General features: G+C 43.4%; 2 protein-coding genes and 1 non-coding gene across 10 annotated transcripts in view; 1 reads left to right on the forward strand and 2 right to left on the reverse strand.

The window, feature by feature from the left end:
* Positions 1 to 2,753, forward strand: part of CSTF3 (cleavage stimulation factor subunit 3) — a 65,957-nt gene extending 63,204 nt beyond the window's left edge. The window contains exon 21 of the mRNA XM_065944850.1: positions 25 to 2,753. Coding sequence (XP_065800922.1) covers positions 25 to 227 — 203 coding nt within the window. The 3' untranslated portion in view covers positions 228 to 2,753. The remainder of the gene's footprint in view (positions 1 to 24) is intronic.
* Positions 2,754 to 3,788: 1,035 nt separating this feature from the next.
* Positions 3,789 to 26,509, reverse strand: part of TCP11L1 (t-complex 11 like 1) — a 35,040-nt gene continuing 12,319 nt past the window's right edge. For 5 of the 8 annotated variants that reach the window (XM_065944858.1, XM_065944851.1, XM_065944852.1 and 2 more), the window contains 9 exons: positions 24,630 to 24,762; positions 23,339 to 23,459; positions 22,430 to 22,650; positions 18,406 to 18,542; positions 15,607 to 15,803; positions 12,590 to 12,771; positions 10,956 to 11,128; positions 7,337 to 7,516; positions 3,789 to 7,074 (listed from right to left, as the gene is read on the reverse strand). In XM_065944858.1, coding sequence (XP_065800930.1) covers positions 7,013 to 7,074; positions 7,337 to 7,516; positions 10,956 to 11,128; positions 12,590 to 12,771; positions 15,607 to 15,803; positions 18,406 to 18,542; positions 22,430 to 22,650; positions 23,339 to 23,459; positions 24,630 to 24,700 — 1,344 coding nt within the window. In that variant the 5' untranslated portion in view covers positions 24,701 to 24,762 and the 3' untranslated portion in view covers positions 3,789 to 7,012. Of the gene's footprint in view, positions 7,517 to 10,955; positions 11,129 to 12,589; positions 12,772 to 15,606; positions 15,804 to 18,405; positions 18,543 to 22,429; positions 22,651 to 23,338; positions 23,460 to 24,629; positions 24,763 to 26,509 lie in introns of all 8 variants that reach the window. The other 3 variants (XR_010664414.1, XM_065944857.1, XM_065944854.1) reach the window with 3 other exon arrangements.
* On the reverse strand, positions 22,203 to 22,306 carry LOC136176111 (U6 spliceosomal RNA). Its single transcript, XR_010664491.1, has one exon. It is a non-coding gene; the product is annotated as a U6 spliceosomal RNA (small nuclear RNA).

A 26,509-nucleotide genomic window follows, 5' to 3' on the forward strand; every position in this document is an offset into this window, starting at 1 on the left:
AGTCCTTTTGTTTTGCTTCAACAGCAGTTGAAGAAGCTGTGAGGATCATCACTGGAGGAGCCCCAGAGCTAGCCGTAGAAGGCAACGGCCCAGTGGAAAGTAACGCAGTGCTCACGAAGGCCGTCAAAAGGCCCAACGAGGACTCAGATGAAGATGAGGAAAAGGGAGCTGTGGTCCCCCCTGTTCACGACATCTACAGAGCAAGGCAGCAGAAGCGGATTCGGTGAAGCAGGTGTAGCGCCTGCCTCAGAGGAAAACTCTTGTCCTTTCGCCTCTAAGTCGTATGTTTAAGAGACAATGCTTTGTTACAAGGCTCTTGGAAACAAAGTTGTATTGTCATTGGTGCCTCTATCATATGGTTCTGGAGAACAACCAGCCAACCTACGAGAATTCTAGGATTTGGAACAGACCTATGCTCTGAGCAGAATTAGGTTTTCAAAAGTGTGAGAACAGTACTAAGTGGCAGAACCACATTTTGTTCCCGCTTCAAGGGTGTCTTGTACGTACCACTTGAAGACTTGTGGGTTTTCAACAGTTTTATTTTAAAAACTGGATGGCTTATGATTGTAAAGCATTTTATCACATTTTCTGAAAACAGCTGTTTTTGGTTTGCTTATGTAGAGTCCTGCCTTATTGTTCGTTTTATTTATGGCAGAATGTATGGAATCGGTTTTGTAGGTTAACATTTTAAAACAATCCTTTAAAAAATAAAAGGATCTCAAAAAAAGTCACGTCTCCTGCTGCTGCTTTCATTCGCATTTGAAATAGCAGCTTATGTTATATAGCCAATACAGTTTAAAAATAAATATCAACAATACAAAGAAAAATCATCTTGTATTTACCATACATACAACTATTGTCCTTTCCTGGTCTTTTTTGCTACTATTTGAAAACATGAGGGATCCATTTTTAAGAGGTAAACTAAACATTTTAAAAATCCTCAAATATGAATGCATTTTCCCCAAATTAAATCTGAGGGAGACTGAGATATTTTATCTTTCATCTCTCTCAAAAGCGACATAAGTAGGGGTATTCCTTTAATCACTCAGTCTTGCTCTCACATGTATTTCAATGTTCAAGACCGTTTTTTTTAAGCACTAAACAAAGATAGCATTAAGGAAAAACTATGACTGGCTGCACTGGCCCTCTGGGATGGTCCACACTCAGTTTGTGGAGTGTGTTTCACTTGGAATAAATCCACTTCTTACCTATCAAAAAAAAAAAAAAAAACTGTGGCCAAGTAACCAAAAACTGATTACAGTGAGCAAAAACTTATCTTTAAAAAGTAAGTCAGAAAAATTGTTTTGCTCTTTGTTAGGAGCATTACCTCCTCTAGACTCATTTTTAGAAAACTAGACCAAAAACATGTTGAGCCCTGGGGATTGTGATTCAGAGTAAAGGCTAAAAATCAGGACAAAAAAAAGAGGAAAAGTATTAAGGCTATAAAGAGACAATCTTACATATTGGGTACACAATTTAGAATTTGAATTCAAGTATGATTAAATTTCAGCTTCAAATATTTCTACAAGTGAAAAAAAAAAGTTATATTAATTTCTTATATAGACTTGTATGTAGCAAGGTTATACTTACCTAAGTTGATCCCAAGTGTCTCCAGTATTTTACCAGTAAAGCCGAGTAAAATTTCCTTAAAGTCAGCTCTACCTCAGATTTTGTTATCTTAAGTATCATTTCTAAGCTGTGTGGGTTTTCTTTTTAATATCATGGTTATCAACAATACAATCTGAAAGGCACAAGTAGTACCATATAGCAGACTTTAAAATATAGAGAGATGGAATCTTCCTGGAGTGCTATTGCTGGGTAGTGTATTAAAGAAGACAAACTGATTTCAAATACCTGTAAGGGTCTGTAAGAGTGTTTCCATATGAGCAAACAAAGCCATATATGATTATGCAAGGAAAATGATCCTTTTTTTTTTTTAAGCATTGTAACAAGAAAACACACATACACACCCCTACCTACCTTGGTGAAAGTGCTACTAAGGACTGTTAAGGCCATTTATATGTATTATAATTGTTCCTACTGCATTTATTTCTAAGACTTTTCCCCCTAGAAGTTATATTACATTTCAACTTGAAACAGATTATTTCTTGTTAAGAAGAAAACATTTTCTTAATATTCTATATATATATATATGTAGAACTTAATGTTCTGTCTATATACATGAACTTTTGGTTTTTAGTATGATTCTGTGTGAATGATAATTCATTCATCTAACATCAAGTAGCATGATGTTAGAAATCTGAACTCACTTTTGGAACTCTATGTGCACACTCCTGTGGTATATATAGCCAGTCCTACATGTCCAAGGACTCATATCCATATTGCTGGATGCAGAGAAATTACCAAAAGATATTCATATCTTTCCTCTTCATAAAAAAAATGATAGCATCTCCCCACAATTCTAGAACTGGATAAAATTTAAGGACCATAAATCCTTCCTAAACAAAAATCAGTCAAACTCTGGCTTTTAGTACTAAATTTCAAACAAGAGGTTTTATCTGTGTAGCCACATAAAGTAAATGGTTATATAGCTACCTAGTAAATATAAAAGTGATCAAATTGTACTACTGGAAAAGAACGAAAATATAAACCACTTTTGTCAGCATGTTGACCTTGGGGGATAATTATGAATTTATTTGGTAATTTTATAATCCTCTACTGGCATATACTTAATATGTAAAACTAAGAGTTGATTTACATGATAGTAAAATTAAAATCGCCATGTTCATAAATTTTGGTTTTTACATTTCAATTCCCAAAGCAAACTTCATTAAAGTTGGTAGTTCTTACTTGACTGTGATGTTCAGCAAGTGGAGTTATATTTTATTTAATACAAATTTCAGAATTCTTGAATGGTTAATTCATGCCAAGTTAACAAAACTCAGGTATCACATTACTGATTTAGGTAAAATCTTAAATATTTAACAGAAGTCAGCTTATCAGGCTCTGGGAATAAAAGTTCAAAAAACCAATTCCATTTACTAAATTTTCTTCCCTGTCCAAGACGTGACCAAATTTCTGCTTTGAGCCCACAGCAGACAGTACTTTAAAAAGCAGAGGCAATGAGAATGAGAAAGGAAAGAAAGTGTTATTTTGATTTTAAGGTTGCTTTTAAGTCAAAAGTTGCACTTAAAAGATTCTCAGCGTTTAGTTCAGATAGGTTGTTGTTCAGTCACTAAGTCATGTCTGACTGTCTGTGACCCCATGTAGCCCGTGCCAGGCTCCTCTGTCCATGGGATTTTCCTAGGCAAGAATACTGGAGTGGGTTGCCATTTCATTCTCCAGAGGATCTTCCCTACCCAGGGATCAAATCCACATCTCTTGCATTGCAGGCAGATTCTTTACCTCTGAGCCACCAGGGAGGCTAGGCTTCGTTCAGATAAAACAAATACAAAAGTGGTGAAGTCTGACTATTGATACCAACGCCAGACACAAATGATTTCTAAATTAAGTGATATTCCATCAAATCGGAACTAATTTATAGTTCAGAAGGCAACATAGGTTAAGACAGAAATTCACACTAAAGGCAGTTTTAGGTAAAATTTTGCCTGCTCAGGTTTCTGACACATTTCTAGGACTCTAGCTTTTTCTGAAAGTATAAATGAACATTTGATAGGTTAATAGAGGATTTCAGGCTTAAAGGTTTTTCCTTTCCCTGTCGCATGAAGGTGCTTTGAAAACTGAATAAAAAGGCAAACCATTAAAAAAAAAAGGTAAACCATTAAAATAGGTATATAAAACCCAATATAAATACACAATTGCAAACATCATTGTAATTCTTTATTTAGGTTATGTTTTCAATGAGATAGTGCCTTTTAATATGAGTTTCATAGCCTATCATCCACTACCAGTCAGTCATCCATTCATTTACTTCAATTAATATAGAGGTGGAAATGAGAAATCACTGGAGGGCAGGTGAGTGGCAGCACAGAAATAAGATTGCAGCTCTGGTACAGAAGAGATGATAAAAGAAAATAACAGTCTTGGGACAGGATAGGAGGAAAACCTCTATAGGCCTGGAAAACGTGCTTGACTGAAGGAGACGGCATCCGCGGTGGAATCTGTCATCACCTACAGGCAAAAGGTTACAATACTCTCCTTTGTTGCTAGTAAAGCCATTTATAGTTCTTTTGTGTGTACAAAGCAATCTAACATCCATTATCAAATTTAATCCTCACAGGAAGTGTGAGTTAGTATTCTTGTTTTACAGAGCCTCAGGAAGAATGGCCCAGTATCACATAACCTGGCAAGAAGGCAACAGAGGAAAGACTCAACCCAGATCTTCCTCTAAGTCAGGATCTTTCTGTACAATCCGACCGCAGTCTACTTCAGTTATTCCAGTCAGATTTACCCCAGAATGTCAGAATTGAAAGGCCCTTTTCTAGTCCTTTCATTTTATAGGTATTGAAAATGGGTCCTGATTTGCTCCAGCTAATCATTACATGACAGAAATGGGATTAGAACTCTGGCTTCTTGACAGCTCTCAGTCTTCCCACTCTACTATTCTGCCTCAAAAGAAATTCAAGTGTTTTACATACAAGTCAGGGCATGTCAAAAGATCACTGGAAATCAAAGAGCAAACACCTATTCACTCCCTTGAAATTCAGCAGGAAAGCAGGCTGCTCTATTCCCAGGAATCTTAAGACTTTGGAGAAATTAAAATAAGCCACAAACACAGAACTGCTAAATAAGCTATTCAGAATTGTCAGCCAGTAATGTGCACGTTATATGCCTATTGAGTCAAACTTTTTAATAACTTTTCTTCACAGAGAAAAAGTTCCTATATACCTGTCCACTGCATTAATCAGTAAGATATATCAGTGTAACTCTTACCTGAAGTATATTTATAGGGTTACATGAACAATCACATTTTACAGCTTGCTTTAGAATTAAAAAAATACATACAGTGTGACTCCACCCACTATTCACCTAATCAATTGACAGCTGACTTCTAGACATTTATTCACTCACCCACTCATTCATTTAGAAAACTATCAGAGAAATCAAACTGACCTGCTGATATCAACCCAGCTCTCAAGGCGCTCAGTTCTACCCACTTGTAATGAAGTACTATTGCCAAATAAACTTAGCACTTCCATAAAAATATGTTTTCCACAAACCCTTTTAGGCAGGAAACCATGTCAAATCCAATCAGCATGTAGTATATATATAAAACCAGTTCAATTCTGAAGGATAACTTATATGCCAAAGGTATTTTGTCTCTCCAAGACAAAATACCCTGTGGTGGGGGAGTTCTAAGTAGATGCTTAGCAAACATTTCCTGAGTGACTAAATAACTAAATGAATTTTCCTGGCCCTTAGTGATAATCCTATGAGATTCCAGGAAGAAAAACTAGCTCACTTATCTTCAAAGAGCAACAGCAAAACGATTCAATATGAATATCGAGATTCTGAACTTTACCGTCTTCATTCTGGCTCTTGTAGAATTCCACCAGGGGACACTGAGGTAGTGGGGGCCACAGGAGTCTGTGAAGCTCCCTGTTACATGGGCATCAAGATTTCAAACTGTCCAAACGTCACTGTATCCATGCAGGAACCCATGAGGGGGAAAAAATCTACTAAGAGTTAATTCTTACAAAAGAAAGCAGAATGAAGAACCCCGGAGATTTAGGGAAAATGACTACAGGAGGTGGTGACCCGCCCTGCATCTGTGGGGGTTACACTCCCCTCCCACATCCTTGGAGGGGGTGGGGAACCCCTGAACACTGAGGTGGAGGCAAGCCAGAGTGCACCCCCCACCCGCTAAACCTCATTCTCTGCGACCAGTGAGCGCAGCTGCCACGGCAGCCTGACCTCCAGGAACAATTCCAGAGGTGACCTCACTGGAGGCGCTACAGAAGATGTGGTTTTGTTCTTTTAAAGTTCTACTTACTGAGCTTTTAACCCCTTCCCAGGAAACCAGGGAGGATTTGTCCTTGAGCCTAAACTTTATTAACATGACCTCTGACCATGGAACCCAGCATACATTTCTGACTGCAAGTAAAAATATTAGAGTGCAGTCTGAAGCAAATATATGGAGAAATCACATCCCTCCCAGTATAACCAGTAGCTCCTCTGGAACCTGGTATCACTAGATGGTCCAGAGAGTGGATGTTTCCCCAACCCTGTCCCCAGCTCCAGCCCTGCCCTTATGGGCTTCAATGAAGGGGTTCCTTGCATGACGACACCCCTTGTGGTTCTGGCAGCTGGAGATCACCCCAATGACTTCACAGTTCGGTTTCTAACATAACGTCCCTATCTAAGATACACATTTATTTTTTAACAGAACAGGTCACCTATGAGACCCCAAGCTACCCTTTCAGCCACAGGATATGTCAGAAACTCTGGTCACTCAAGTTCCTAGATAAATACTGCTCAAAAACCAGAGATTTCCTATAACTTCATTACCTGAGAAGTAAGTGAGCTTACACTATTTTATCTGAAAACACTTAAATTCAATTCTGGAATTCGAATTCAGTCAATACATCGAGGTGTTGTATCAGAGTGAACTTTTCAGTAAAAACTTCTGATATCTGTCTTCTTTTATATTACACTAACATAAAAAAAAAAAATCCCTCAACTTTTAAGACATAAAAATCAAAGAATTTTCCTTTCTCTACATCCCATAAACACTATCATCCAGGTTTCAGAATTAATTTTGTATAAAAGAAGAAGCTTTTTGAAATCAAATATTAATAACTCCTGTAGAATGAAAGGATTCTAGGGCTCTGGCTAGGCCAGGAGGGGAGAGAGCAATAAATAATTGGGGGTGGAGGGAGGCAGACAGGAGGCAGTAAGATGTATAAAGTTCTTCTAACATAAAATACCTGAAGGGAGGAGGGGCGGGCTGTTCGAGAGAGGGACGAGCCTAAACGCATCATGGCTTGGCTGCTTTCACTCTGGGGTGGCTGTCAGATACTCTCGGGTGTCTAAAAGGAAAACAACCCAGATGGCCGAAGAGCGGTCCCAGGCTCCAGGGAGAGACAGGCAGCTACAACCACGATACACTGGGGGTGGAGACACAGGACAGTCCTGCAAAAAGCTGAGTGCCACCTGTGAAACAGGACAACAAACAGCCTCTGATGTGTGAACTTGCACTCATAAACACAAACCCCCAAAAGAGAATTCAGTGCATTTTCCAGCAGGTCTTCTCAACACTGACACACGATATTCTTCCTTTTGGAATCAGTGCTACTAAACAGAAAGGTACTAAATAGCCATTTTCCAAAAAGCCACATTACAGCTGAGAACAGGTCGAGCTAGTAATACTGCTGCTACAGGGACCATACGTGTTAGGAGCTGGCGAGGATCTTACTGAGGATCGCGTCGTAGTAGGGACTGAACACCATCTTGTTATAGTTGACCAGGCGCACGAATTTAACAGCAACTGCCTCCAGCTCTTTTTGAATCGGACCCAGTCCCCCGGGGGCTATGGGCGACGGCTTCTGATGACTTGAGGCAAGGTAGGTGTCTAAGAAGGTCAGGATTCGGGAATCTGTGATTGAAGAGAAAGCAGATGTTTGTCCTGGTCAGGGCGACTTTACGAACTTCTGTTTATGCTTCAGTTTTTAGCCTAAACATCACCTTTTTGAGAAAGTCTTCCCTGGTCACCCCGGGGCACCTCCCACTTCTGAACATTCACCCTTTGGGGATGCTTCCTCCACGGGGTGGGGCCATGCCCCTCTTGCCTGTCGCTCTCTCCCTAGCACCCAGCGCCTGCCACAAGACCTGGCCCCCAAGCAATGCCCCAAGTGATATACTTGGAAAGCTAGGATACACGTTTGGATGATAAAGAGGAGCCTAGGGTGCTGACAGGCTCTGCTCTCAGAGGAGCAAGGCGCAACGAGACCAACATTAGCCACTGCTGAAGATCACATAAAAAGTGGGAGGAAAAACAAGGCAAGAAATACAAGTTCCAAAAAGAGAAGAAGGAAAGAAGACTCCAGCACTGCTGACCTGTGATCTAGTTTTCCCCACAAAGCCCAGGAGAAGCCTGAGCCTCCTTGTCCACGGCGCACAGTGAAGCTCATAGCGCTCGGGCACTGTGTCCTACTCCGAGGAATCACGTGGTTTGACGCTTTCTTGGCCCCCCACCCTCACCCCTGTGACAGCGCTGCCATATGCTGTCCTGTGTGGCCTCAGCTGCCGAAAAACTGTGCAAGCCGTGCCTGGCAGATTTTACTACAAAACCAACAGGGGCATTTATATTGAATAAGCGTTTTCAAACTTCACGCCCACCTCAACTAGGGAAGCATCTCAGGTGTGACTGACTTGCACTCTTTGGATCCTAGTCACACACCGCCACCGGCTGTGACTAAAAACCAAGCCGGCAGGACCACGGGGGCAGCCTGGTAGCCAGCGGTCTCCTCGCAGCCCTTTCCCGCAACCACACCCCACTTGACGACAATGATCTTGAGGGTCCGAGGGCCCTGCAACATCAGGAGGCTCCTCCTGAGGAATCCAAAGATGTAACTAAGGCAGGCCTGGGGTGAAAAAAATCTAATATGTAAAAAAATCACTGATTCATGTAACTCTCTTTTTATAAATCCCACTTCGGACAGCATTCTAGTTTTGGGCTGGTAGCTCAGATGGTAAAGAATCTGCCTGTCAACTCAGGAGACCTGGGTTCATCCCCTGGGTCAGAAAGATCCCCTGGAGAAAGGAATGGCAACCCACTCCAGTATTCTTGCCTGGAGAATTCTATGGACAGAGGAACCTGGCAGGCTACAGTCCATGGGACTGCAAAGAGTTGGACACGACTGAGTGACTCTTTCTTTTCATAAAATACTGTGATATGTGCTCAGTCGCTCAGTAGCGGCCAACTCTTCGCGACCCCATGCACTGTAGCCCGCCAGGATCCTCTGTCCATTGAATTTTCCAGGCAAGACTACTGGAGTGGTTTGCCATTTCCTTCTCCATCATAAAGTATTACCTAGCAATAAAGAAAAATAAGTGATAGTATTGGAAGCATGCCCATATCACTAGTTCAGCCTCTACTCAGAATCTGATAACCACGGATCATTCCGATTTTGCCTGAAGCATGCTAACTTTCCATTATTTATAAGATGAACAGCTATCTGATTTCATAAAGAAGTTGAGGAAGGACTTCACAATCAAATAACAGTAATCCTAAAAATTAAATATTAGATGTGTTCCTTGATCAACCAGTGAACAGAATCAACCAGTGATGATGGAAAGGAACAGCTCATAGAGCAGAGTAATATTTTTAATAACTGCGACTTGTAGCCGAGTCCTCACTATGTGCCGCCAGGTTCGGCAGTAAGGACCTTACTTATGTTTCGTATTATCACCTGCAGTCCTCTCAGCAACCCTACAGGTGCTGGTATTACTCACTTTTTAGAGATGAAGAATCTCAAAGATCACATCACTTGCTCAAGCTACACAGTAAGTACCTGCATAGAAAACCCATCCTAGTCTTGTACCACAGCTGTGCTTCTCCTCATCCTTGCCCCACTACAAAGTCCAAAACACTTCTGATTTTGTTTTGTGTTTCTTTTTCTTTTGGCCGCACCTTGAGGCATGTGGAATCTTAGTTCCCCAACCCGGGACCAAACCTGTGCCCCCAGCAGTGGAAGCACTGGAAGTGTGCAGTCTTAACCACTGGGCCACCAGGCACACATGCTAAGTCGCTTCAGTCGTGTCTGACTCTGCACGACCCCACGGACTGTAGCCCGCCAGGTTCCTCCGTCCATAGAATTCTCCAGGCAAGAATACTGGAGTGGGTTGCCATTCCCTTCCCCAGGGGATCTTCCTGACCCAGGGGTTGAACCTGGGTCTCCTGCACGGCAGACTTCTTCACCATCTGAGCCACCACGGAAGCCCCTCAAAACACTTCTGACTCCAGATCTGGAGGAGAGGGGTTCCCACCACCAAGCAACTGTCTGTGACCCCGGCTGAGTGTCCCACAATCTTACTCAGTTCTGACACCACCTGGACATAGCCTCTGTCCCCACAGGTTAAGGGTTCAGGCCCACAAGACTGATGTCCACGTCAGACGCCAACCACAAGGAGCAGGTCTCCAGGTCACCCACCACTTCTGTATGACCTACTATACATCGGAGGTTCACATGGCATCCCTTCCCTTGGATTTTGTGATCTGCTAGAGCAGCGCACAGAACTCAAGGAGGTTTCACCACTTTATTATATAATAAAGGCTCTGATAAAGGATACAAGTGACCAGTCAGAAGACACTCATGGGGTGAGGCAGGGGAGAATCTGAGGGCCAGAGCTTCTGTTCTTGTGGAGCAGGGGTGCACGCACCACCTGCCCCCTACACGGATGTGTTCATGAACCCAGAAGCCCTCCAAACCCTGTACTTCTGGGATTTTCATGAGGGTTTCATCTTGCAGGCATTTCTAGTTGTTCTCTTCTCTCTCTGGAGAATGGAAGGGATGGCTGAAAGTTCCAAACTTCTAATCATGGCTTGGCCTGTTGGGGGAACCAGCCCCCAGAAGGAGTCCAAAGAGTCACCTCTTCAGAACAAAAGACGCTCCCAAAACCCAGGAAATTGCAAAGGCTGCAGGAGCTCCGGGTCAGGAATCGGGGAAAAGACTAAATGTTCGAATAAAAAGGTGCTCCCAACACTCTTCTCACGGAGGAAAGCACCAGTCTCAGCAGTGCTGTGCCAGGAACCAGGGGCAGAGACCAACACGGATATTTCCCACTACCTCACGGCGCAGGAGCAGGGTGCTGAACCACGACCCGGGATTCCAAAGCCAGAGCCCTCAGGACAGTGCTGGCTGCCGGGTCGCTTGACCGAAACCTGGGGTCGCCCTCACCCCACGGTGGTGATTAATCCCTCTCCTCGCCCATCAGCACTTGTCACCCGTCAAACCCTCCTCAACGTCCGCAGAGGCGCCTGCCTGCCAGCCCGCCGCAGGCACGTCCCCGGCCCTGTGTCCCGCCAGACGTACCCACGATCCTGCGGATGGGGTTGTCGGGACTGGCCACGGCCTGGATCTGACCCTTGAGCACGGCCTCCTTGTCCGCGGTGAGGGGGCTGAGGCCACACAGGGAAAGGCAGCTGCTCACCTCCAGGCAGACCTTCTCCCCGACGGCAGTCAGGGCGTCCTCCAGGTGGAAGGAGCTTGAGCAGAGAAGGGAAGGAGAAGCACGGAAGGGAGGGCCCGTGAGCCGAGCGCACAGTCCCCTCAGCCCCGGCCCCGCGACCCATTTGCGGACTGACCGGTGCAGGGGAAACTGTGACCCCTCCCTGCCCCAAGCCTCTCAGACCGTGGCCACCCGACTCGGGGAGCTTCTAACAGAAAGGGGAGGGGAGGGCTCAGGTTATTCCTGGTCTAACAATCTAAAACCCCGCTTCTTGCTCGCACCTGTGTGGTGAAATAAGGCTGCAACTGACCGAGGCCTGCCCCGGGCACCTCTGCAGCAACACACCGGACACCACTTTGTCTGTGCGGCTTTTGAAACACAGAGTATTAACTGCTTTCAAAGAATAAACGGAACGGAAACCTCAAAGTTAAAATGCACACCTCGATTTCCTGGGGCCCCGGCTCCCCTGACGTCTCTGTGGGGGGCCCTCGTGCTGGTGGGTGTTTTCTAAGAAAGCAGTCACCTCCGTCCTGGATCTGGAGCAAACGTCCGAGCCCTGGGACTCGACGCTGGGGCCAGGGCGGCCGCGCCGGGGCTGACCTTCTGAGGGAGCGCCAGGCAGGCCCCACTCCTCGGGAGCTTTGGCAGGGCAGTTTTACTGGTGGGGGGCTTAGGAGGGCCTCAGGCCAGGCCTCGCCTCAGCAAACACCCTGCAGGCCTGAGTCAAGACTGTTGAGGCCCAGCTCAGGACTCAGGTATACCCCCCTCGTGACACTGAACACACAGGCTGTGGGCAAACTCAGCAGCCAGTTTCTCCACTTTAAGGAGGAGGAGACTTGTGGACATTCCACCTGAAGAATTCTCTAAGCTACTTACAGCAGCTGCCCTCACACAAGCGGGAAGTGGTGCTGGTTGATAAATAATCCATTTACACCCAGCACAGAACGTCTATGAGGAGTGTGCAAAGGGCAGAAAACTTCAGTCACATTCACACACACTGGAAGAATGCAACTTGGTTCTTATGTGACCTTTCCCCAGGGCTGTGTTGACAAAACTGTTAGTTGGTGGTGAACATAGGGTAACATTGGATAACAACCAATATTTTTTTTTAATGGAGCAAGAATATAACAGAAATATCAGGAAGTATTAAACACAGCTGGGTACATTTCACTTTTAAAGCTTTTATTTTAGTTACATGAGTGTCCAAGTGTGCACTGTCACCATGGAAGACAAATTTCTTTACTAGGCGTCCAGGTCACAAACATCTGAAAGCCACTGTCCTAGAGCCTTGCTCAGCAACCCTAGAGTTGACTCTAACCTTGACCGTGTGACCCTGAATAAATTCTGCAGGGGGCACTGGAAAGCCAGGTCTCCTTGGTCCCTGGTGAATGGCCCTGATTCTGTCTCACGCCGCAGACCCCCACCCAGGCCTGCTCCCGGCCACCCTCTGCCTGGCACCATCCATTGAAGGCCCTCCCCAAAGCTCTTGGCCACTTACGGCAGATGCATGTCTGTGAGCAGAATCTTCACAATCATCTTGAGTTTCTCGGCGAAGTCAGCCCGGCTGGCGATCCCTGGGGCTGCCATGCTGAACGTGACCAGCAACACGGCCCCCAGGACAGTCAGCTGCTCCAGCTGAAGCTGGAACTCTTGGAATCGAGAATGATCCATCAAAACTGTCTGCAACGAATACAACAGAAATCATTCTGAGCTGCAGGTTCGGGCTGTGACCAGCAGAGGGCGGTATGGCCACAGCCCCCCGCGCCGACAGAAAATGGGGATTCCTCCTTCATGGGGCTGTTTTAAAGATGAAAAAAGGGGAGAGGGACAAGTTGGGAGATTGGAATTGACATGTACACACTAGTATATATAAAATATATATAACTAATAAGGACCTACTGTATAGCACAGGGAATCATTCAATACTCTGTAATGACCTATATGGGAAAAGAATGTAAAAAAAAAAGTGGATATATGTGTATGTATAACTGATTCACTTTGCCTAAAACTAATACAACCCTGTAAATCAACTATACTCCAATAAAATAAATAAATAAAGATGAATAAAAGACCATGTATATAAAGCAGCTGGCAGAGCCAGCACTCAATAAATCCACTCTATCCAGGGCACCGGAGGGAAGGAGAGGAGAAATCTATTTCTTCACCTCCGTATCCCCCCTCAGCATCCAGCACAAAGGAGGCTCTCAAGAACTGGGAAGTGAACAAAGAGAGAGAAAAACTGTCAGTAGGAAAAGCAGGAATGACAGGTAACCCAAAGCCACATGGAAAGCAGTGAGAGTGAGCTTCTCTGACGGTGTCCCCGTGTTACAGACAGGCCTGGGTCCAGCCGGGCCAAGTCCCTGTGTGGGGGAGGGAAAGGGCAGCGGAGAGGCTGGGGGATATGACGTCCGATTTGAGTTTTTACAGATTAACCAAGTAAAGTTTAAGGACCAGTCTTGCTATAAGAAACTAATGCACCAAATCAGGATGTTAACAATGTGGAGTCTTAGCCCAGAATTCTGTCTGCAAAGTAAAAACCATCTCTGAAGGTTGACACTCCTCTTCTGTCAAACAGAGAGGCTTTACCAGTCCCTGTTTTGACTTCACTTTGCTACATGGCATCTGCGTCCTTGCTTTGAAGCCTCCTAGCAGTATGTAGTACTTGGGTTTAGGATGCAAATCCTCCCATTAGCCAATTCATTAGCCGATGTGATTACCCAGCCCATAAAAACTACCACGCCATAATTCTGGGTTGCTCCGGCCTTCCGAGATGGCCCATACTCTGTCTGGGGAGTGTGTTTCTCTCTAAATAAATCCACTTCCTATCTACGGGAAAAAAAAAAAATTCCAAGAATCAATTCTGAGAGTGGATACCTATCCCCATTGAAAACACCGTTTTCCCCACAGCAATTTTTCAAGTAAAACATCTACAGGAGAGACGAGAGAGTCTGTGACTCTTCAGGAAGGAGCCTCCCTCACCCCCAGTTCAACACCCTCTTTAGAGTTTGGTCTGGCATGAAACAGGGGACTCAGAGGCAAGAGGTGAAAACTCAGGCTCACAACATCTTAAAAGGAAAAATAAGGAACCGAGAAAGAAAATTAGAGAAGTAGCAGGATCGAAGGCTAGAGATAAGAAGCCTGAGTGCCCTCGAAAAGGAAGGGGAGTCTAGACACCAAACCACCTATTTGCTGGGGAATCCCTTGTTAGTCATCTCCTTAAGGGATTCTGGCAGTTAGAAGCACTTATTGTAAAAAACATACAAAGAAGGGAAAAAAAACATGGCTCTGCATGGAAGGAGAAGCAGTTTCTTTAGATAAAGCTGAAAAGCAACATCACTGAGTTAGGGCTTTCATCAGAACGAGTAAAAACAGGACAGACGCCCGGCACCACAAGTGAGAAGCTGCACACGCTCCTGGTGCGATTACAAAACGAGGCAGATCCTCTGGAAAACGGTCTGGCAGCGCCTAAGAGTCACCACGTGACCAGGAGTTCTAATCCTAGGTACATACCTAAGGGAAGTGGGAATGCATGTCTACACAAAACTTGTCCACATATACTCAGAGCAGCACAGTTCACAATAGCCTAAAAGTGGAAACAACTTAAGTGTCCATCAATCGATGAACGAATAAAGCAAAATGGGGTATAGCCATACAATGGAATATGATTCAGACTCAGAAAGAGATGTGGACACAAACAACAGTGTGGATGAACCTTGAAGATATTATACTAAGTGAAACAAGCAAGACACAAGAGGACAAATCACTCTGTGATTTCACTCATCTGAGGTACCCAGAGCAGTCAGATTCAGAAACACAGAGGAGACGGGAGGAGACAGGAATGAGGAGTTAGTGTTTGAAGAGCACAGAGTTTCAACTTGTTCTGTAAATGGGTGGCGGCGATAGCTCCACAGTGAACGTCCTTAATGCCCAGAACCGTACACTTAAAGATGGTAGGGAATTTCCCAGTAGTTTAAGACTCCGCCTTCCAAGGCAGCGGGCGGGGGTTCCATCTCTGGTTCGGGGAACTAAGATCCCACAGGACAAAGGGTTGAGTCAAAAAAAAAGAGGAGGGGGTAAACTTTACATATATTTTACCACAATTTAAAAAAAACGACTACAAAAAAAAAAGGAATGAAGTAATGATACATGCTACAACATGGATGAACTTTATGCTAAGAAGCTAGACAGGAACAGCCAATATTGTATGATTCCGTTTAAACAAAAAGTCCAGAATAGGCCAAATCCATGGAGACAGAGAGGAGGTGGCCAAGGGTGAGGGGAGAAAGGAGGAAGAATAGCGACTGCCAGTGGGTCTAGGGTCTCCTTTCGGGTGATGACAACGTCCCGAAATGAAACAGTGGTAATGGAAGCACAACTCTGTGAATGTACTAAAAACCCAGGAATTATACAGCTTACAAAGGAACAATTTTCTGCTATGTGAGTTGTAACTATTACTCTTCAGAAGTTCAGCAGTACAAGAAAGAAACGAGCAGTCAGCTTGCCTGGAGCACCTACTTCAGGGAAAGGTCGGTGGAGGTGGTCCCACTTCAGAAGCTTCAGGTACGCGTAATTCTGGACAGCCACGGGATCTAGCCGGGGACCATCCCCAGAGCCAGCGGCCCCTCCCGCAGCCGGCAGGGCATTTTTATACTTCTGATTCATAAGGTCATCTGTGGCTTCTTGCAGCCACTGGGTGACAAAGTCCAGGGAATCTGTGAAAAAGCAAGACCTGGAACATTACTGAATGCTCTGAGACACTTCCCAGAATTACTTTAGGGAAGATCATCCTGGAAGTGTGGTCAAGTACAGAGCAGGGACTTTGGCATCAAACAGACCTCAGTTTACATCACAGAACAGGTGATTACCAGTTGAGTGACCTTAGGTTCATCATGATCTGTCTGACTGTCAAGGTTCTTAGCATAATGAAAGGTCCAGCACTGGTGGCATTAGTGGTAAAGAACCTGCCTGCCAATGCAGGAGACATAAGAGACACGGGTTCAATCCCTGGGTCGGGAAGGTCATGGCATCCCTGGAGGGGGTGTGGCAACCCACTCTAGCATTCTTACCTGGAAAATACAGTCCACAGGGTCACACAGAGTCAGACGTGACAAGCAACTTAGCATGCGCACACCAGCCCCACCGCAGAGGCAGCCGGGAGGGCTAACCATGACGGTGGACACAACGCGTGTACCCTGGTCTTGCCACCTCAGATGGTCAACAGACTGCTCTTTTCTCTCCCACCCCGGCCACTCACACATGACACGTGGCTGGAAGCTCTGAGAGGTCCAGCTCAGTGAGATGCAAAAATTCCTGCCCGGGGACAGATGGGGGAGATGCTGGCTAGAGTTTCCCAATATGAGGTAGCCCCTGCACAGTGAAAACGAGGCTGTCCCTGTCTAGATCTCAGCCTCCTGTCAACCTGGTTCACTGTCAGCCTTGCCGGGTAAGTCCCGTCCCCTGTTTGGCATGTACTGCATGGCGTTTGGGCGGGGGGGAACTCCCCCACCCTGGTGAGGGGACCTTGGTTGTCTCACATCTGCCGGCATGCCTTCCTACTCTTCTGAGTAATGTACCAGGCATTCGGAGGACACGAGAGCAAGAAGATGAGGCTTTTGTCCATGTTGTCTAAGCAAAAAAAAAAAACAAAAAAAAACCCTCTGATAGGACACGAACAGACTGCAGCCCCGTCAGTGGGGTTACCACCAAGCGGGCAGTCGAGGGCACGGCTGGAGCCCACTCTTCACAGCTGCAGCCGGACACACCTCTGGTCCTGCCCACACGCTGATCACGCCGAGCTCTCGGTTCTGGGCTTCGCTCTCCCTTCAGCCTCTGGAGGCAGCATTCTGGAGGCCACCAGCTCTGGGAAACCTCGGCTCTCATGCTGCGAGTGACTCTGACCGGCTCAGGGCCTGGGCCCTGGCTGCCGGCACCTGACCCTTACCCTAAGGCTCTTCAGCCTGTAAACTGTAACCCTGATGCCTCCTGAGGGGCAGTACAATACTGGTTGAGAAAAAGAGCTGAGTGGGTCAATTTTTTCCCCCCCAATTTATTTATTTTTTGCTGCGCTGGGTCTTTGTTGTACTCGCAGGCTTTCTCTAGTTGCAGCATGAGGGCTACTCACTGAAGTGGCTTCTCTTGTTGCGGAGCACAGACCTCAAAAGTTGTGGTGAGTGGGCTTCCTTGTCCCATGATATGTGGAATCTTCCCCGACCAGGAACTGAACCTGTGTTCCCTGTATTGGCAGGCGGATTCTTACCCGCTGGGCCACCAGGAAGTCCCTGTGGTCATCAGTTCTGGTCAAAAATCCCTCAAAGCCTATTTCCACATCTGTAAAATTGGTTTAAAAAATAGTGTCTACCTCCTAGGCTTACTGTGAGGTCATCTATGGCAACGTTGGTACATAGTAAATTCAAGCAGGGGCACTGAATTAACGACTTTGATCAGACTACACAATCTATCCAGACTGCCACTTTCATCTGTGACCAGCAAATTTACAGGCTAAAAGGAATGCGTAATGAATTGGAACTGAAGACCGCAATTCACTGAGACCATCTGCTGCCAAGGCAGAGACCAAAAAAAGGACCCTAGAAATGCAACATAGTTTGGATCCTAAGTTATCCATTCCCAGCAATCATCTGAGACATTCACAAAAATGAAACTTTTTCTGATTATGAAACCAGAAGATTTTGCACACAGTAAAGCAAAATTTCTTGATGTACCTCATAGAGCTAAACAGTCCTAAGAAGTTTGCCACATTTTAAAATCAAGTAAACAATTTACCTCAAGCTGATGTTTTCATTAAAAATGCATTTAATTTAGGACTTCATTGTTCTTTTAAATTTCTATTCTCCTCTTCTACTTACAGTTCTCTTGCTTGTTAACTAAGTTATCAAGGCCTAATGTCTTGTGCTTTTCTGTCTTCAAATGAGACTACTGTATTTCCATACTGGGCTTCCCAGGTGGCTCAGTGGTAAAAAACTCACTTGCCAATGAAGGAGACATAAGAGATGCTGGTTTGATCCATGGGTCTGGAAGACCCCTTGGAGGAGGGCACGACAACCCACCCCAATATTCTTGCCTGAAGAATCCTATGGACAGAGAAGCCTGGCGGGTTACAGTCCATAGGGTCGCAGAGAGTAGGATAAGACTGAAGTGACTTAGCATGCACTTACGTATTCCCATATTAAATTTTCATTTTGTTTAGAAAATATCATTTTGCAACAACCTACGGTGATATCATTTTGCAACAACCTACAGTGACTAAAATGAAAAAAACACAGACAACAAATAAGCACCACAAGACATTAAACATACTTGGCTGCTTCTCCAAGAACTCCTGAAACTGCTTCCTCTCATATTCAACTGATTGCTGCATGAGATGTGGCCTAATGCTACTGACAGCAAAGTTCGCCATGTCCACTTTCATTAGGTCCAACACTGAAAAAATTGCCCTGGAAGAGACAAGAGGATTTATCACTAGGCACTTGCAAAGTAAACACTGCTGTAAAAAAAAAGAAAAAAAAAAAATGAAGTGAGCTGATCTGAGGCGGTTTTTTCATCCTGGAAAGGGTGGCAAGAAAAGTTGGAAAAGTCGTGAGAAAGCAGATTAAGAAAAACAAATTTAGAAGAAAGGACTGCATATTTTTAAGCTGCTCTCTGATCCCACCCATGCCCCTAAGGCAAACATCACTTTCCCCACTGCCTGTCTGGCCCAGAGCTCATTCCTCGGCTCCGGGTCAGCCCTCACGGCAGGAGAGGAAGAACGGCCCAGACCCAAGGTTAAGAGCACAGAGCTCACCACAGGGTCTCCATGCCTACAGGGTAATTTCCTTTCCTAGGAGAGAAAGAAAGGTAACTCTCCCCTTTCTCTCCCCTTGCCCTAGTCTCCGAGTTCCAGGGCAGGTTTTATGCTCTGGCTTTGGCGGCATAATTGTGTTTGTGCTCTGAAAGCACCCGATGGGCAAATCTGACAAGATACCAAGGATGCCTTCCGCAGCATGCCTGTCCCACATCTGCAGCTCTGCTCTACGTGACCCACGTGCAGAAGGTGGACAGGAACCCCAGGTGTGGGCTTAGGTGTGGCCCCACGCAGAGCTAAGAGTCCGCTCAAACGCCCTCGGGGTCTCCTGATGCCGTCTGGGGCTGCCGGGACGTCCTGTGACAGGATAACTCACCCACACGAGGTGATCATGTATGGGAAAGGACACGGTCTGAGCAACAATTCGGGGCCCCTCCCCGCCACCACTCTGGCCCACTCCCAGGTACACGGGGCAGCCCACTTTCTGCAGGGCCTTGTGCCTCTCCCTGGGGCATTCCCGACAGGCCCCTCAACTCACCGACAGGAAACCAAGGGTGACTGGAAAGTGACAACTGGCAGACCACTGCCTGGAAGAGGCCCACAAACATGTTTTGTGCTCACAGTGCTTTTAAAGGCTGGGATTTCTAGTTTCTCTTGAAAAATCAAAAGATCTGACAACCCGGGCCCACATTCCATCACGGCTACAACCGGTTGGCGCTAAGCGGCCACTGCGGCCTCCTTCAGGTGGGGTGTGCACGCCCAGTTCCCCCAGTCCCTTCTCCTTCCAGCAGGAATCTGAGTTTGGATGAGTTTGCTACAAGCTACTTCCCGGGAGGACTCTCTTCCAAGGAATTCCTCATTTAACTTGACTGGATTATGGCTCTTAAAAGTGAAACCTTAGTTGCTCAGTCATGTCCGACTCTTTGTAACCCCATGTACTGTAGCCCGCCAGGCTCCTCTGTCCATGGAATTCTCCAGGCAAGAATACTGGAGTGGGATCTCCAGGGGATCTTCCTGACCCAGGGATTGAACCTGGATCTCCTGCATTTCAGGTAGATTCTTTACCATCTGAGTCACCAGGGAAGCCTAGATTATGGGCTCTTACTGACTATCTTATTTCTACTGTCTCGCACCATGCCTGGAACACAAGAGGCACTCAATAAGAGCTTGTTGAATGAATGAACAAATCAATAACTATCTTAAGGCAGTCTTTTAAACATGTTCTCTCTAAACCTTGAGGCAACCTTACCACGCTGGGCATTTTTCTGGGTAATGAATATTGATAGCATGATGATGTCAAGAGAGCTAGAAACGAAACTTTTTTTGCTTATAAAACTTTTGAAAAGGAACCTGCTAACATGCAATGAGTCTTAAAACTGTTCCCATCCTCTGACACAGTAATGTCATTTTAAGAACCTATCTTTACGAAATAACCTAAAATACAGAAAAACATTTTGTGCAGAGATGTTTTCACTACAGGGTTAAGTACTAAATAACTATACATTATCTGATTGTATATCTTAACAGAGAAACAGTTAATCATATCTATGAAAAAGGATGTTTTGCAGCCACTGAAAATACTTATGAGGAGTTTAAACAAGTGATATAAGTTGGTTATAAAAGGGCAATGAAAGAGATCCTTAATTCAGTTGTACAATAAATAAGCTTCATTATATATCTGTTAAAACTAAAAAAAAAAAAAAAAAGAAAGAGATCCTTAGAGTATCAGAACTATTTAGTATCTTGAATGCGGTGGTGGATGTGCAAACTCAGGTGATAAAACTGTATAAAAATTACTATACATAAACACATACATGTGTACACAGGAAATCTCAATAAGATCAGTGGACTATATCAGGGTCAACACACTGAGGATGATATTTTTGTGAAATGTCACCCTTGGGAGAGGTGGGGTAGAGCGCACTGTATTATTTCTTACAACTCCATGTGAATATACAATTATCTCAATGAATGACACTTTCAATGAAAAAATAAATGAAATAATTAGGGTGTAATACTATCGAAGAAAAGTCAGGCTTGCAGTGCCCACTGGAAGGCCTTCTTTGGCTCAGTTGAGCAGACTCACAAGACAAGTGTAAACCACAGGTCTGACGCCACCTGTTCACACAGCTTGCCGACAGGGTGTCACCAAGCTCTCCTTTGCAAGCTCGGTCACATCAGCGAGGAGCAGACAGCTCAGAGTGTGGGGGCCCCCGGCTCAAGAGCTCACAACAGCGCCAAGGTACGCCTTCTAGGGTGTCTGTGGGGGGCATGTCCAGCTACAAGTTTCCCCCCACAAAAAAGAGAAAAGTTTCCCCACTTGAGGAAATACCAAGTATGGTGTCCCATCCAGTATTTAGAGTTCCTTATCATTCCTTTCTGTCCAGAGGCAATTTACCAGTCAGAGGTCATTTTCCCCATAAGCAATGCTGCCTAGTAGCATTTTGATATCTGTTTACAGAAAAGAGTTAAGAATTTAACCAAAAGTCAAATTCTCAGGCAGCATCAGGTCAATCCTCTGCCCATATAGCATAAAAATTATATAAATTTGATCCTAATTATATACATTTAGAAATATACAGTCAAAAGACTAAAGGAAACGAATATGGACTAAAAGTTAATAGGATTATTTTAACGTTAAATTTCTTAAATATCCTGGTTGTATTTTGATCATGTGAGAGAATATCCACAATCTTAGGAAGTACTTGCGGAAATAGTTAAGGGTGAAATATAACATCTGACATTAACCATCAGAAGGTTCATGGAAAAATACATACATACATGCATATATCCTCAATGTATGATAAAGCAAATTGACTAAATGTTAAAAACTGGTGGATCTATGTAAGCATTATACAAGTGTTGATTATATTGTTTTTGCAATTTTTCTGTAGATTTGTAATTTTTTCAAAATAAAATGCTGAGGCAAAAAAACTGAAAAAATTTATATATCAATATGACAATAGTGATTGTGCCTTTGTGTGATAGAACCATGGGTGAATTTTTTTCCTTTCTACTTTTCTGTAGCTTACAAAATGTTTCCTTTTTAAAAAATATTTCATGTCTTTTTGTTCTATTGGATTTATATTGATTTTAATAAAAAAACAGATTTAAAATTTTAACTTTTTAAAAATATATGCTAATGATCAGTCTTTGCCTTGATTTGCCTTCGGTCATTTAAAGAGTATGCACACTATAACCTCACCCAGAGTCTCAAGTTCACTGTCTTTTCTCTTTTCTTCAAGCCTTCCCCTTCTCTTCACTTCCTTTGTTCCCTCCCTCCTTTCTTCTTTAATTATAACCATTATTTTTAAAAAATATGGAACGCTTCACAGATTTGCAAGTCATCCTTGCCAAGGGGCCACGCAAATCTCTGTACTGTTCCAATTTTAGGATATGCGCTGCTGACGTAAGCACAACAAAATGTCTGCTTTTTAATCTTTATTTTTAAGGCATGAATGCTTACACTTGAGGGAGTCTAACTCTGAAGACAGGCCATGCATTTTAGGTGCCCTGAGGTGATGCACACAATCCCCATACCTGAAAAGGGGCACTATTTCCTTAACGTCCTTCAGCCTCTTCACCTCCTCATCGCGCACAGGTGCACACAGCGTCCCCATCATGCCAATGATGAATTCCGCCAGCTTAGAAATGTCCAGGGCCCCATTCTCTGCCTCCTGCTTTATCAGATCCAGATCCAAGACTTCTGTTATCTGGTTTCTCAGTCTAGTGTGACCAGGCAGCAAGAAAGACAGGAGGGTCTACAAGAGAGCACAGCCAAGCTAATCAAAGCTTCCTAGTCAGATGCCGTTTTTTATTATATGTAAAGGAACTGACAATTATCCAAAAAAGGGCTTACCAATTGTTACTGTAATGGTGCACATGTTTGAACCTCTTATTCAAAAAATCTATAGGAAAACGTGTGTACAAATCATTTAGACTAGCTACCTAAGCTTCCACTTAAGCTCTAGGTAGCAAGCAACTGGACATAGGGAGAAAAAACTGTTAAAAGTGGGAAAAAAAAAACAACACATTAATTAATGTGAGCCTGTGAGCCAATGGCAAATGGTAATTTCCACAGACATATTACTCCTTTGAGAAACTGTTGCTAAAGATATTGCAAAAACAGTCCTACCCTCCACTTAATGCCTTCTTTATCCCAAAGTCTGAGTCACTTTTTTGGTCATTATATATTGAAGGTGTTCATATCTGTTAAGATTTTTATAAATCATCATATTTTATAAAAGTAATGTCCTTAGGTTATCATGGCTTGTTTGAAAGTTTTTAAAGGGCAGTAAGCCACAAATACACTAAATCCACATTTCAGCAAGCAATTTAAAATCTTCATCCTTCAATTTCTTTAAAGCCTTCTAGAACACTAACACAGGGAGGTGGGATTAAAAACTCCTAACACACCAGGAGAGCATCACGACTTGCTCTTCGCCTCACCTCTTTGATCTCACCAACAAGTTTGATGGCCCGGTCATATGTTGGAGGGACTTCACTTAGCTGGACACTCAAGCAATCCCAAAAAGCTTTATGGACAATATCCTTTACTCTCTTCTCCAAGCTGGAGGCAAATGGAAAAAAAGCAAATATCATTGTCTCAAATTACTCTCAAAAGCACAAATTCTATAGGTTTAGAGTGAGAAATTTTTTAAATTACTTGGATGAAGGAAAGAGTTCCCAGACATACTTAAACCAATCACATACTTTATTTTTAGTTAGTGATTTATTTCAATAAGTACCTTTCTTAATAAGTATTCTTTCAATGGAAAGAATAACTTTCATCTAGTTTGACAGGAGGTATTAGTCCAATTAACAGCCTGAACCAGTGCCATATGATAAAAATAATACTGGAAAGCTCAGATCTGATCATTTAAGTTTCCTCATATCAGAAAATTTTTTAGATGTTTATGATTAAGTAGTTTAAGACTTTAAACTTGAAGTTTTTTCCCTAAAATTATCCTATTCTCATGTGACATATGGAACAACTGTTTAACTAGGTACCAGATTATAACAACTTATATATAACATTTCAGGAAAACCAATCTTTATGTCATGAGAGCAAAACAAGTAATTCTTCACTAGGAACATGAAAAAGCGCTATCCTTGCAGAACATACAAGAAACATTTGTAAAGTCCTATTTAGAAGCCCCACGTGGGAGATGCTGTAGCTTGCTGACTCAGCAGTCACTGCTCTGTCAACAGAAACCCAAGTTTTTCATGGTACTTTCACAATTATAATGGGAAATGCTTTTTTCCCTTCTTGTGACAATCCATCTTTTAACAGTGTATCTTACAATTAATAGAATTTCAGATTCAATATAATATGGGCCAGGTGCTAGGTAGGGATAGAGAATAAAGCATAGTCCTTATCTCTGAGGAGTTTAAAATCTGGTAACGAAAGACAGTAAACCAACAACCACAGAACAATGTGACAGTAACAAAGAAGAAATGAAGGAAACAGTACTATGAACACACAAAAGGAGGCAGCTAAATTCTATGGAATGGGGAGACACTAACATGGAAGATTTCCAGACCTTTCATTTACATCGTCAAGGATCAGTGGTCCTGACATACACTTTCAAACTCTGGTAATTCCAAGGATAAGGAATATTTTTTAGCAACATACAAAAGGAAAAATATTTTAGAATATATATATCAAGTGAAGAAAATATTTCCAGAACTGGAAAATGGCAGTGTTCTACTAAACAAGATAACTCAGTAACCACCTTACCTGTCTTCTGGTAATTCAACTGGTTTAATCTGAAAGTCTCCATTTATAACAATCTCATGGGCTAGGGCCATGTTAGTGACTCCTTTCGCTGTCTCTAGAAGTTCTTCTACTGTCACGAATCGAGGAGGACTAGCTGTAACAAAAGTCTGGTGTAAGAGGTTTGCTCCTCTAGATTAGGATTTTCTCCTAAATTTTTTAAATTAATTTTAGAAGGCAGTGGTTCTCCTACAAGCTAACAGCTAATAATTTCAGTTATGCCTCTATTTATGAAAATATTCTGGCAATTTCAAACAAGAGAATTGTACCTATTTCATATTCACTTTTTTCTTTTAACCTAAAATCCTAAAAGCAGAGATAATTTACAATACTCAAAACATCTTTTTTTTTTCCTTGGTAAAACTGGTCAATGGCAAATGATTACAATAAATGAAAACTGAGAAAAAACTTTTTAAAGTTACCGATTATCACTTTCCCAACAAGCTGAGGGTTTATTTTCTAATCCCTATGCCTCCTGTCCACCCTAAATGGAAAAAAAGACACCAGATTTAAGATCACCTCTTTTGTTCCCATTAGCAGTTCACCGTTTTGCTCCATCATTAACACCATGCCATGAATGAAGTGAAGTGAAGTCGCTCAGTTGTGTCCGACTCTTTGCAACAACATGGACTATAGCCCACCAGACTCCTCCATCCATGGAGTTTTCCAGGCAAGAGTACTGGAGTGGGTTGCCATTTCCTTCTCCAGGGGATCTTCCTGACCCAGGGATCAAACCTGGGTCTCCCGCATTGCAGGCAGACGATTTACCATCTGAGCCACCAGGGAAGCCCCTGGTGCCATGAATGAATCTCCCCAAATAAAAACAGCAGTGAGTACTTCAGGGTGCCAGGTGCTATTTAAACAATGCTAAAACTACTACTAGGATATTAGGGCAATATAAGAATTCAGAGATCGACAGATGAACAAATCAGAGGCTGTGTGACACAAGAATTTCTGGAATGCAGGCCCAACGAATCAAAAACCTCAGAGTTGTGTTTGATTTCTCCCTTTCCACTACTGTTAGCCAGGTCCAGTGAATTTTATTTCTGTATCAACTGTGGCAATACCCTCATAATGGGTTTCTGTTCTTCTCTTTCTTTTGATAAAGTTTGAGACTTATCTTCTAGACAAAAAAAAACTCCTCATAAACCTTTCCAGGTGAAAAAAAAAAACAAAAACTTTCCCAGGTGTTCTGAGCCAAGGAACATAGGGTAATTCCTACGCTTAAAAAGTCAATGATTAATACATGCATTTTTTGGTCTATCAATTATACCTTAATAAAGCTGTTTAAAAAAAAAGGAAAAAAAAGCCCATGACAGAGGGTCTTTAATTTAGAATCAGGGGGAGGGCTTATGCTGGCCCCTCTCCAGGTTTCTGATTTAGCCTGTCTGGGGCGGGGCTGGAGAACTGCATTTCTTGTAAGATTCCACCTGATACTGATGGTTTCAGAACCCATACTCTGAAAAGCACTGGCCTGGAGAATGGTTATATTAATTTTACACAGTGGTGATAAGATCTGGGCTTAAAATGGCACTGGTTTACACATGGTTTAACAGCTGTAAAGATCTTGCTAGGTCACTGAAAAGTTATTTTCTCCCTTCTTTCCCTTTTTTCATTTGCTCACCAGAAAAAGGAATCAAATCTAAGAGCTGGTCATATCCTGTCTGGTAAAAATCTTTTTTTAGTCATGTAAAGGGAAGTTGAAAAACTTCACAAAATTCTTTTCAGCATTTTCAGAGAATATTAATAAAAATAATAAATAAAATTTACTTTGTGGATATCAGTAAAATGCAATAAATATCCAAAACCAAGGCCCAACAGATCTTTTCAATTCTCAGTACTAC

Source organism: Muntiacus reevesi, chromosome 9, assembly GCF_963930625.1.
Source record: "Muntiacus reevesi chromosome 9, mMunRee1.1, whole genome shotgun sequence".
NCBI classification, from domain to species: domain Eukaryota; kingdom Metazoa; phylum Chordata; class Mammalia; order Artiodactyla; family Cervidae; genus Muntiacus; species Muntiacus reevesi.